The 13,394-nt window shown below is 37.8% G+C and overlaps 1 protein-coding gene across 8 annotated transcripts in view; it reads right to left on the bottom strand.

Annotated features, from left to right (window-relative positions):
• Oseg5 (intraflagellar transport protein Oseg5) overlaps positions 1–13,394 on the bottom strand; it is a 237,411-nt gene that overhangs the window by 52,804 nt on the left and 171,213 nt on the right. For all 8 annotated transcript variants that reach the window (XR_011732726.1, XM_071782394.1, XM_071782393.1 and 5 more), the window contains one exon: positions 6–130. Coding sequence is in view for 7 of the 8 variants with exons in the window: in XM_071782394.1 (XP_071638495.1) it covers positions 6–130 (125 nt within the window). In the remaining variant the exon portion in view is untranslated. The remainder of the gene's footprint in view (positions 1–5; positions 131–13,394) is intronic.

Below are 13,394 nucleotides of genomic sequence, written 5' to 3'. Positions count from 1 at the left end.
CTTACCTATCTATGATATGTCCAGTTAAAAGTTTTCCATTACTGCATGCCATAGCTACTTGCGTACTATCGCTAGACCAAGCTATGCTGTAAATACTCCCAGTATTTACTTTTTCCATAGAATGTGACCACTAAAACATGCAGAGAATAGATTCATAAGTTATGGGAAAGATTGCAATTATAAAGTCATACAACAAAACTATCTATCTTTACTATATACCTGTTCCTCTTTCTCATTGAGTCAACGTATCATTATTTATTATTTTATTTTATTTTTATTTTTCTCTTAAAATTGACTATATTTTAATCGGTTTTTTTTTTTAATAAACTCTATCTGCATTTTAACTTTAATTTTAAAAAGGCTTATTTTTAACATCTTGATTGCTCCCAACTTTTAATAAAATTATAATTTTTTAAAGCTAAACAATTAAATTATAGAGAAAGGTGCTGTACCTTGGGTACAGCTGTACGTTGGAACACTCTGTCATAATCGAATAGTGTTTGCATCTGGTAATAGTTTATAGTATTAATTATTAAGTTATTGGATGATCTCTTTAAATCTATGGTTTTGTGTCATTGCGATTATTTACACGTAAGTTATATCGACTTTTGTATTTTATGACGCGTAAAGTAAATTTACTGAGATTTGTACTGTAATTTATGTAATTTTTTATAATAAAGATATAGATCAGCCAAGGCTAGTAAGAATGTGTCAAATATGTAGAATAATTTAGTAAATTATTTATAACCTCTATAAGATGTTAACTAATTTTTTATTAGAAATTGATTTCTATGTACCTTTGAAACATGACGGTTGATGTACCTTGGAACGCTATTTCAAAAGTACACTAGTTGATTGTTATCTTTATATAACTTTTAGTTATTTGTTTAACTAAATTTTTTCCATTTTTACTGACAGTTAGAATAATTGAAAGCTATTTGTATTATAGCTACCATGCCACGTAGTAAACGTGGAATAAAAAAGCCAAGGCCGGATGCTGAAGCTCTAATATTTGCTGTAAATGCAATTTTAGAAACTAAAACGACGAAAGTATTTTACTGAGAGAAGCAACAAAAATATATTTTTAATGTATTGTTAATGTAAAATTTTATTGTTCGTTAAAAGATGCCTAAAAAATTTATTAGAATTAAGCGTTGATATTATTTTATTTTATTTTATTTTTATTTTTGCTTTTTTGTTTTATTTTATTAATAAATATTTTATAAATAAAAATATTTTATTAGAGAGAAAAATAAAAACAGTTTAGAAAAACACGCAAGATTACTTATAAAATTTATGAACGGTTGTTTTTAGTTATGACGTTAATGATTTATCTCGTTAGATTTGATTTTCATTTTCAGTTTAATAATAATTGATCAAAATGTAACTAAATTTAATAAAATATTATATATATTTTTTTAAAGGGCCTAGCGGAGTAAACATGTGAAATCGGCCCTTGATCATACAGAGCTGACATTAATGTCACAAGTTAGTACCAATATGATAAAACTTTCAACCAAATATTATTTTAAAAAATTCATTTTTTTAGAAGTTATGCAGGGAAAAAGTAAAATAAAGAAATGTATTTTTCTCGAAAACCATTTGACCGATCTTGATGAAAAAAATATATGTTATGTAGACTAATAAAACTAATTAACAAAAAAAATGTCCAAAATGTTTGCCAAAAAAAGACCAAAAAAAATATTTAAATTAAAATTAATAATCACGCTCGTCTAAATATAAAAATAAAGGAAAAAAGGCCGGTAATCGAGCAGTTATTAAGTGTTAAATCATGTAATTAATTAATGTATACAAAAGGCTCGAATCGGATCACGCGGGAGTATTAACGGCGATCGGCCGCGAGGCCTCACGCCACTCTGACACGCTTGGCTCTAGAACACCGTGACCGCCGGGGCACGAAGCCCTCGGGGCACGCGCTCCGCCTAACCGAGTAAGTAAGGAAACGATGAAAGTAGTGGTATTTCACCGGCGATGTTGCCATCTCCCACTTATGCTACACCTCTCATGTCTCCTTACAGTGCCAGACTAGAGTCAAGCTCAACAGGGTCTTCTTTCCCCGCTAATTTTTCCAAGCCCGTTCCCTTGGCAGTGGTTTCGCTAGATAGTAGATAGTTTCAACTACACCGAGTCTTCATCAGCCGCAATATAAAATAACATATTTAGATTAACTTAATAATTCTAAACCTATAGAGCCACATCAACGTTCGAAAATCTGACGAATAACATTACGTTTGTGTCGTTGCATCTACGAAGTCGAAAGTAAAACCGAAGATAGAATGTGGTTAGCGACATTGTATAATCAATTCCTCGTTCAAAGGCGGGAATAGATCGGGTCCAGTCTATAAGAATCGTTGTTATTAACAAGTTGTACGGTCAGAATATAAAAAGGATTGTCTGAAAGGCGATCGTATGTTACTAAAACAATTTTCGTAGATATAAAATCCGTTAAAACTTACAAGTATTTGTCAAGACGTGGTATGTACGATGTAATGCTCTTAAACGTGTTACGGTTGTCAAATGATTGCGCGGATTGTCGGGAACGGACGGAGTTATAAACAAATAACAGTGTGTTGGATGTATATCGAAATTCGTTAAACTTTGTGATTGGCTAGCTCGTCAAGTATGCTGAAATATGAGTCGTCAAGAAATTCTGTGTCTGTATTAGAATTAATCCCGTTTTTTTGTTCTTTAATGTGTAACATCTCTGAAATAAGTCTCTTATAAAAATTTGGTTCGGAGTCGAGTATCGATGTATTGTCCCAATCAAAAGTGCGATTGAATTTTGTAATGTGTTCGGAAATCACAGAATGCCTTGATGGATCCGTTTTGATATTGTTTTTGTTCGTTCAACCTAGTTCTTAATTGTCGTTTAGTTTGTCCTACGTAGGAGGCACTGCAGTCTTTACACGATATTTTGTATATTACATTGTTATTTAAATTGTCCGGATTTTTGTCTTTTTGTGCCTTGACGAACTTGCCGAGATTGTTCAAAACTCTATATCCTACCGTATGTTCCTCGTTATTGAGTAAATGGGCAGCTTTGTTGGATATGTTTTTTATGAATGGGATGACAATGAATTTTTTACCCTAAGCCGTGTTATCACTATGTTGACTTACTGATTCAATTTCGTTTGTATGTTTGAGCTTACAATTAAACAGGTATTTTAATCTTAGATTGACTTTCCTAAAGATTAATTCGAGAGGATAACCATTGTGTAGCAATATGTCAATAATTTTTTCCAAATTTTTTGTGTGGTACATGGGGTGGGATAGCAGGATAGCTCTGTCAACTAGGCCGAATATTGTACCTATCTTATGACATTCCGGGTGACCCGAGTAGTAAGACAGATATCTACCAGAGCACGTTTTCTTAAGGAACCAATCTATGTATAGAACAATGTCAATAACGTGCAGGGACAGATCTAAGAAATTCAAACTGCGGTCCACCTCATATTCCACAGTGAACTTAAGTCTTTCGTGATAACTGTTGAAAATGTCTACAATATACTGTATCTTATCAGAAGGTGCTGCCATTATTATATCGTCAACATAACGACGGTAGAAAGTCAGAGTTAAATTGATCAATCTCAATGTTGTATCCTCTAGATCTTGCATTACTACGTCAGCAACTATCGGGCATAGTGGCGATCCCCATAGGTGCACCGTAGGTTTGCCTGTATATCACGTTATTAAAAGTAAAATATGTGGAAGTTAAAACAAACTCGAGTGCTAGTAAGAATTCTTTTTTCGGTATTTTTGTTTTGTTACTTATATATTGCCAACGATTGCTAACCCCTTTGATTGCGAGATTTAGAGGAATGTTGGTGAACAACGACGTTACATCTAATGAGACCAGGACATCCGAGTTAGAGATTTTTTTATTAGAAAGTTCTTTGTACAGGTCAAAACTGTTATCTACGTGACCAACCGCATGAGGAATGCTTTTCGAGATTATATCATGTAGAAAGTTAGCGAAAGCATATAAAGCTGTGTTTACGGAAGAGACTATAATTCTGAATGGGTGGTTCTCTTTATGAATCTTCGGGAGACCATAAGCTTTAGGTAGGAGGGAATCGCTAGAACGGAGTTTATACAAATCTTGCTTGGAAATGTAGTCCTTCAAGTGCCATCTTTTTAGTAGGTTATTCAATTTATTTTCTATTTGTTTTGACGGATTTTTGGAGATCACCGTGTACGTATTGGTGTCATTTAACATGTTTTCAATAGTTTGTATATAAACATTCCTATTTAAAGCTACAGTGGCGTTGCCTTTGTCACTCCTTGTGAAAATAATATCGTCATGTTCAGTGCAAAACCGTTGGGTTATTTTTTGCATTAAAAATAATTTATTGCTGATTATGTCACTAGTCGATTTCGTATGTAAGAAATTATGTAACTGTGGGATAACAAGATTACGTATTTTAGTGAGGTTTTTAATATTGTGATGTCTAGTGTTGATCTAGGACCCGATCTATTCCCGCCTTTGAACGAGGAATTGATTATACAATGTCGCTGACCACATTCTATCTTCGGTTTTACCTTCGACTTCGTAGATGCAACGACACAAACGTAATGTTATTCGTCAGATTTTCGAACGTTGATGTGGCTCTATAGGTTTAGAATTATTAAGTTAATCTAAATATGTTATTTTATATTGCGGCTGATGAAGACTCGGTGTAGTTGAAACGTTCCGCTTTTTGTATACATTAATTAATTACATGATTTAACACCTAATAACTGCTCGATTACCGGCCTTTTTTCCTTTCTTAAAATATTTGAATTTTTTAATATTTTTTTAGGGTGATATTTTCGAGGTACTCCTTTGAAATTTTTACGAAAATTTCTCTTAAAGTGTCCACTATAACATATATTTTTTTAAATTTTTTTAAAATGGTGGAACATAGTTAAAAATACGAAAATCGTAAGCGTCGCGTCACTCCGGCGCACAGTGCAGTGCCATTCCGCGTTGCGGGTGTTCGATGTGACTTTAATAGCACATATGTACGTCTGCAATTAGCCTATAATATGTATACTTTTTAATTTTTATAGTTTCCAGAGTTTACCACGTGGAGGTTGCAGTACGGTTTTAAACTCCTTATCGGGGTGCTTTTTTAACGTGAGTCCCCTCGCCTCTCACTATATTTCCGTAAAATCGGGGTGCTTTTTTAACGTGAGTCCCTTCGCCTTTCACTACGTTTCCGTAAAATCGGGGTGCTTTTTTAACGTGAGTCTCCTCGCCTCTCACTATGTTTCCGTAAAATCAGGGTGCTTTTTTAACGTGAGTTCCTTCGCCTCTCACTACGTTTCCGTAAAATCGGGGTGCTTTTTTAACGTGAGTCCCCTCGCCTCTCACTACGTGACGTACTCACGCCTCTATTTTCCGTAAAATCAGGGTGCTTTTTGAATGTAAGACCCCTCGCCTCTCATTACACCCTACACCTACGATTTATTTAATCTTCTTCACTATCACTGTCTATTACTGGAATGTTATTTGTTTTCTTAAACAGATCGCTAATGGGCTACGAACAATTGGATGCTGCTGTCATATTGCTGCAATTATATATTATCTATCTCATGCAAGATATTTAGCGAAAATTTTGAAACCAGCAGAAATACTGAGCGATCTGTTTAAGAAAACAAATAACATTCCAGTAATAGACAGTGATAGTGAAGAAGATTAAATAAATTGTAGGTGTAGGGTGTAATGAGAGGCGAGGGGTCTTACATTCAAAAAGCACCCTGATTTTACGGAAACGTAGTGAGAGGCGAGGGGACTCACGTTAAAAAAGCACCCCGATTTTACGGAAACGTAGTGAGAGGCGAGGGGACTTACGTTAAAAAAGCACCCCGATTTTACGGAAATATAGTGAGAGGCGAGGGGACTCACGTTATAAAAGCACCCCGATAAGGAGTTTAAAACCGTACTGCAACCTCCACGTGGTAAACTCTGGAAACTATGAAAATTAAAAAGTATACATATTATAGGCTAATTGCAGACGTACATATGTGCTATTAAAGTCACATCGAACACCCGCAACGCGGAATGGCACTGCACTGTGCGCCGAAGTAACGCGACGCTTACAATTTTTGTATTTTTAACTATGTTCCACCATTTAAAAAAAAATTGAAAAAAATATATGTTATAGTGGACACTTTAAGAGAAATTTTCATAAAAATTTCAAAGGGGTACCTCGAAAATATCACCCTAAAAAAAATATTAAAAAATTTAAATATTTTTTTTTGGTCTTTTTTTTTGGCAAACATTTTGGACATTTTTTTTTGTTAATTAGTTTTATTAGTCTACATAACATATATTTTTTTCATCAAGATCGGTCAAGTGGTTTTCGAGAAAAATACATTTCTTTATTTTACTTTCGCCCTGCATAACTTCTAAAAAAATGAATTTTTTTAAATAATATTTGGTGGAAAGTTTTATCATATTGGTACTAACTTGTGACATTAATGTCAGCTCTGTATGATCAAGGGCCGATTTCACATGCTTACTCCGCTAGGCCCTTTATTTTTTTTCAAATTAAAATTTTTTATAGGTGTTTCAAGGTACAAAAGAGAGTGTTCCAAGGTACATCAAACTACTGTACCTTGAAACAATATTTTCATTTATAAAAAATTGCTGTATTCTCTTACCAGATGGTATTAAAAATTTGGGTTTTTTTAGTACTAAAATATATATCTATATGTACCTTAATAATATATATATATTTTATCAAAATTTTTTAATTAAAACTGGCTCAAAAAAATCAAAAACTTAAAAGTGTTTCCCAGGTACAGCACCTTCCCCTATATTTCATACATTTTTAAAAACATTTAAGAAAGTTTTTAAATTGTAAGCTCTGGGAAAAAAAGATTATAGATATATAATTATATATAAATATATATGATTATATATAATCCAATTATATATGAATTTTGTCTATATATGATCATATATAATTACATATAATCATATATAATTATATATGAACATATGATATGATATGACAAATATATTGACAGGTGTGCGTGCAATAGGGAGAAAGATTGTGGCGAAATTACGGTCTGGAGAGTTGGAGAGGACGAGAGCAGCAGAGCAGGGAGGTGTGGAAATGCGAGAAGGCTGAGGTGATAAGGTTGAGAAGGGATGGAGACAATAAAAAGGAGAAAAGGTAAGGAAAGTGACGGGAGAGAAGTGACCGTAACGGCATAGACGTGAGGTAATATAGAGGGACGATAGAACGGAAGGCAGTGACGCGCAAGCGAGCATAGGCTAGTTCGGATATAGAAGGGATAATTACTAAAAATGCTTTCAGCCATAGGATAGATAACGAGTAGAAAAAATAGGCAAAGGTAAAAGCGGCGGATGGAGACAGAGAAGGAAATAGGAATAGAGAGTGATGAGCAGGGAGATAAAGGAAAGATAAGAGAAGGCGAAGGGGAGAAGAAAGCAAGAGGCAGGCCTACAAAGGCGGAGAAGCTTGCCAAACAAAGAGGAAGAACGGACAGCCTAGGATCGGTCAAAGATCTCATCCAGAAAAGAAAAAGAAAAGAGATAGAGGAAGAAACGGCTAGAGCAGAGAAAGAAATTCCTGAAAAATTTAACGAAGCAAGAAGGGTCAACAGATCACCGCCAGCTAAGATTAAAAAAGAAGAAAAGGGTAAAGGAAACATAGCGGCAGAAGATCTGTTAAAGGAGATATTAAGGAAAATGGAGGAACAAGAGAAGGAAAAAAAAGATAAAAAGGAAATAAAAAAACGAAATTAAGGGATTAAAGGAGGAATTGAAGAGGAGCGAGGAAATATGAGAGAAGCAGAGAGAAGCGCTAGAAGAAAGGGTAAAAAAGCTAGAAGAGAAGATAGAAGTGAAGAACGCAGAAGAGAATGGAGGCAGGGAGTTGATAGGGAAAATGAAGGAGATAGAAAGAAGTATGGAGATGACGGAGAGAAGAAGGAGGAGAAACAACATAATCGTGAAAGAGGAGAAGGTAGAAAACGACAAGGAACGGAAAAAGAAATTCGAAAAGCTGATGAAAAAATTAAACATAACAAAAGGGATCATTGAAGAAATACAAGAAATAGGATATTGCTCGGGGGGCGGTAGAGCCGTACCCGAATTAGCGAAAAAACGAACTCGAAGGACCAGGGGAGGTGTGTAACGTCTCCAAAAAGCGAAATATAAGCGAAAGATAGTAAAGCAAAATGCGACTCACCGTTTGGAGTACCGTCGGCTCCTGGAGGATCCGTCCTTCCTTTAAGCTCAAGGGCCGCACGTGCAGGCGAGGCCGGTAAGCGAGGCGGCAAAGCAGGCAAGACAAGGCAGCAAGCAAGCAGGCAGATATAGCAGGCGAGGCAGGTCAAGTCAAGCAAAGCCAAAGGAGCAAGCAAGCAGGGAAAGATAGCAGACGATCGCACTATCAGGGAGCGGGCTCCGTGATCTCTCGTTCTCCGAATGTTAGCGATATGCGTCTATACTCCGAGACGTCGAGATGATGAGTGTCTGATGAGAGATGTGTCCTCTCAGAATGCTTGACGATGAGTGAGTGCTGTGCTCGCGGCGCTGGAAAAGTGTAGCGAGCGAGTACTTGATCTTCTTCGGGCGGGTGCCCTGCCGGCGTGAGCGAGGGCAGCACCGGTGAGTCGCGCAAGTATCGATTTCGCGTCGATCGCAATCCGCCGACGTTTCGCGCGAGTCACCGGAATACATCAAACGATACATAGAATAGAGATATTTGAAAGACGATTAAATACAGCGCATGAAACTGAACGAGACTAAACTAATGATTATAATACATATATACATTATATGGCGAGCGCCAAACAGATATAGAGACAATAAAATGAGGTTGCTGAGATGCAAAAACTGGGAATCCAAAAGAGACATTATGAAGAAAAAGAAGGAACTAGGAATTAAATATGGAAGTTTTCTGGATGATGACCTCACCAAAGAGGAAAGACAGATACAAACAGAGATAAGAAAGATAGCAAGGAAGAAAAGAAAAAAAGAAAAAAGAATCACAATTGGTTACCAAAAGGGTAACCTATGGGAGGACAACAAGGAATGGAGATGGAACGAGAGTAAAGGAAGGTTAGAGGAGAGGAATGACTTTCATAGGGCATAAAGAAGAGAAAGAGGACAAAGAAATGGAAAGCACAAGAAACAAGAGAAGGAAGGAGAAAACACAAGAGGGGAGACAGGAAGGGGGAAAGAAATCAGAAAAAAGACTGAACGCTTCAGATGATGTCAGGGAGAACGGAGGAAATATAAAGGAGGAGGGAGAGAAAATCACTGGAGGAGACGTTAAAGAGGAGGAGGAGGAAAATAAAGAGGGAGAGGAAGGAGAAAACAGGAGGAGGGAGGAGACGTAGAAGGTGGTCTTCTGGAACGTAGCAGGTATAACAAATAAAGATAAGGACTTCTAGGAAGGGATAAAGGAGTGGGATGTAATTGTTATGATGGAGACATGGATGGATGAGAAAGGATGGGAGAAAGTGAAAGAAAAGTTACCAAAAGAATTTAGATGAAGAGTACAGATAGCGAACAGGAGGAATAGGAAAGGTAGAGCGTGCGGAGGCATGTTAATAGGAATAAGGAGTGGGTTAGAAGAGATAAAGGAGGGAAGAAGGAGGGAAGAGGAAGAAGGAAAAATAGAAATTAAGATAAGAATAGGAGAGGAAATCTGGAGAATAATAGGAGTATATGTAAACAAAGATATAGATAAGAAGCTAGAAGGCTTGAAGGAGTGCACGGAGGAGGGAGAAATAGGAGTAAGGACCATAATAGGTGGAGATTTTAATGCGAGAACGGGAGAAGAGGGAGGATGGGAGGAGGAAGTCGAGGGAAAAGGGAAAGAGAGAGGGAGAAAATCTAAAGACAAGAAGGTGAATAAGAATGGCAGGACACTACTAACATTTATCGAAGAGAGAATGGATGATCTTAAACGGAGGTACGAAAGGAGATGAGGAAGGAAAATGCACATACACAGGAGGAAAAGGTGAAACAGTTATAGACTACATTATAGGAGATGAGGATATCAGAGGAAAAGTGGAAAGACTAGAAATAGGAGAAAGGGTAGACTCAGACCATCACCCTTCAATACTATGGATAAAAGGTAGCGCAAGGAGAAAGCAGAGAAGGAGAGAGGTGGAAAGGATAAGAAGAAGAGGAATATGGAGCGAAGAAGGAAGAACGCAATTCAGTGAGAGACTAGGGAAGATAGGAGGAAATAGAGAGTTGCAGGATGAGATAGTGAAAGAAACGTCGAAGATAAGAAGAGTATTAGAGGAGAACGAAAAAGAGAAGGGTAGAGAAGATAACAAGAACAGAAGAGGATGGTGGGACAAAGAGTGCAAGGGGAGAAAGAGAAAAGTGAGGAGAGAACTTAGAAAATGGAGAAAAGGAAAAGGAGATATGGAAAGATATAGAGAAGGGAGGAAGAAGTATAGAGAAGTATGTGAAAGAAAGAAAAAGGAGGAGAAGGACAGGATGATCAGAAAAATAGGAGAGGCGAGAACGGAAGTTAAGGTATGGAAGTTGATAGGTAGAGTAAGGAAAAGAAGGAAGAGGATAAACGAAGAGATAAAGCTGGAAGAGTGGAAGAAATACTTCATGGAGCTAATGGGTGGCGTGGAGAACAGGGTTGTGAAAGGAGAAGGAGGAAGGAACAGACAAGAAGAGGAAGAGATAAAACTGGAGGAGGTAAAAAACGTAATAAAGAAATTGAAAACAGGGAAGACAATAGGCAAGGACGGAATTCCGAACGAGGCATGGAAATTTGGAGAAGAAGAGATGGTGAGATGGATATGGGAAATATGTAAACGGGTATGGAGGGGGGAAGGCTGGCCGGAACATTAGAAGGAAGGTGAGATAATACCAATAGTGAAAAAAGGAGAAGGTCGAGAGGTGAAGGACTATAGAGGGATAACGATCATGTTTTCAATGTACAAGATGTACACGGCGGTACTAGCAGAAAGGATAAGAAAAGAAGTAGAAACGAAAAACTTGATTTCCGACAACCAAGCAGGATTTAGAAAAAAAAAATCATGCGTGTGGTCGCCACGCGCGTTAGAAGTGAAACTTCTGAAGGGAAGGCTTTGCCATAACTTTTCTGAAATTAATACAAAAACAATGCAACGGAATTAGTCACTCCAAGCCGCCCGCAACTCGAAAATATAGTGTTATACGCAGTTCTCACTATATCTGTCTTGCCAGTGCCGTACGCCTGATCGAATTTTCGTGACGCGTTTTCGAGTCGCAAAATCGAATTTACTTACCGATCCAAAAGGAGTTTCACTTTGTACGCCTTTTGGTCGAATTTTCGTGACACTATTTCGTGACGTTTTTTCGTGTCGCACAATCGAACTTACTACCGTACCAATTAAAGAAGTTTCATTTCGTACGCCAATTAGTCGAAAATTTTCGTTACACTTTTCGTGTCGCATAATCGAACTTACTACCGTGCCAGAAGAAGAACCGTCTCGCCAACGCCGTACGCCTATTGGTCGAATTTTCGTTACATTTTCCGTGTCGCACAATCGAACTTACTACCGTACCAAAGAAGTTTCATTTCGTACGCCTATTGGTCGAATTTTCGTTACACTTTCCGTGTCGCACAATCGAACTTACTACCGTACCAAAGAAGTTTCATTTCGTACGCCTATTGGTCGAATTTTCGTTACATTTTCCGTGTCGCACAATTGAACTTACTACCGTACCAAAGAAGTTTCATTTCGTACGCCTATTGGTCGAATTTTCGTTACACTTTCCGTGTCGCACAATCGAACTTACTACCGTACCAAAGAAGTTTCATTTCGTACGCCTATTGGTCGAAATTTCGTTACACTTTCCGTGTCGCATAATCGAACTTACTACCGTGCCAGAAGAAGAACCGTCTCGCCAACGCCGTACGCCTATTGGTCAAATTTTTGTTACACTTTTCGTGTCGCACAATCGAACTTACTACCGTACCAAAGAAGTTTCATTTCGTACGCCTATTGGTCGAATTTTCGTTACACTTCCTGTGTCGCACAATCGAACTTACTACCGTGCCAAAGAAGTTTAATTTCGTACGCCTATTGGTCGAATTTTTGTTACACTTTAACTTCGTGTCGCATAATCGAACTTACTACCGTGCCAGAAGAAGAACCGTCTCGCCAACGCCGTACGCCTATTGGTCGAATTTTCGTCACATTTTCCGTGTCGCACAATCGAACTTACTACCGTACCAAAGAAGTTTCATTTCGTACGCCTATTGGTCGAATTTTCGTTACATTTTCCGTGTCGCACAATCGAACTTACTACCGTACCAAAGAAGTTTCATTTCGTACGCCTATTGGTCAAATTTTCGTTACACTTCCCGTGTCGCACAATCGAACTTACTACCGTACCAAAGAAGTTTAATTTCGTACGCCTATTGGTCGAATTTTCGTTACACTTTAACTTCGTGTCGCATAATCGAACTTACTACCGTGCCAGAAGAAGAACCGTCTCGCCAACGCCGTACGCCTATTGGTCGAATTTTCGTCACATTTTCCGTGTCGCACAATCGAACTTACTACCGTACCAAAGAAGTTTCATTTCGTACGCCTATTGGTCGAATTTTCGTTACATTTTCCGTGTCGCACAATCGAACTTACTACCGTACCAAAGAAGTTTCATTTCGTACGCCTATTGGTCGAATTTTCGTTACACTTTCCGTGTCGCACAATCGAACTTACTACCGTACCAAAGAAGTTTCATTTCGTACGCCTATTGGTCGAATTTTCATTACACTTTCCGTGTCGCATAATCAAACTTACTACCGTGCCAGAAGAAGAACCATCTCGCCAACGCCGTACGCCTATTGGTCAAATTTTCGTTACACTATTTGTGTCGCACAATCGAACTTACTACCGTACCAAAGAAGTTTCACTTCCGTTACACTTTTTCGTGTCGCGAATCGAATTCACTACCGTGCCTAAAGAAGTTTCACTTCAAAAAATGGGGACGATGGATCAAATATTTGCACTGAACTACCTGATAAACAGACAACTGGGAAATGAGAAAGGGAAGATGACAGTGCTATTTGTCGACTTGAAGGCGGCGTTTGACTCAGTAAAAGGAAGTCTTAATTAAGGCAATGAAAGAGAAAGGAGTGAGGCAAGGATTGATAGACAGGGTAGAAGAAGTGTTGAGAGAAACCAAAAGCAGCGCGAGAAGGGGAGAGGAAAGAGGGGACTCATTCTGGACGGCGAAGAGATTAAGACAGGGATGCCCACTAAGCCCGATACTGTTTAATTTACTATTTGCAGACATAGAGGATTACATGAAGAAGGGTGGATGGGGAGGTGTAAGATTAAGAGGAGACAAGATACACTCTAATGTATGCAGATGACATAGCAGT

This window comes from Temnothorax longispinosus, chromosome 6 (assembly GCF_030848805.1).
Source record: "Temnothorax longispinosus isolate EJ_2023e chromosome 6, Tlon_JGU_v1, whole genome shotgun sequence".
NCBI lineage: Eukaryota > Metazoa > Arthropoda > Insecta > Hymenoptera > Formicidae > Temnothorax > Temnothorax longispinosus.
Note: the sequence above shows the minus strand (reverse complement) of the source record. Positions and strands in the feature narration are given on the sequence as shown.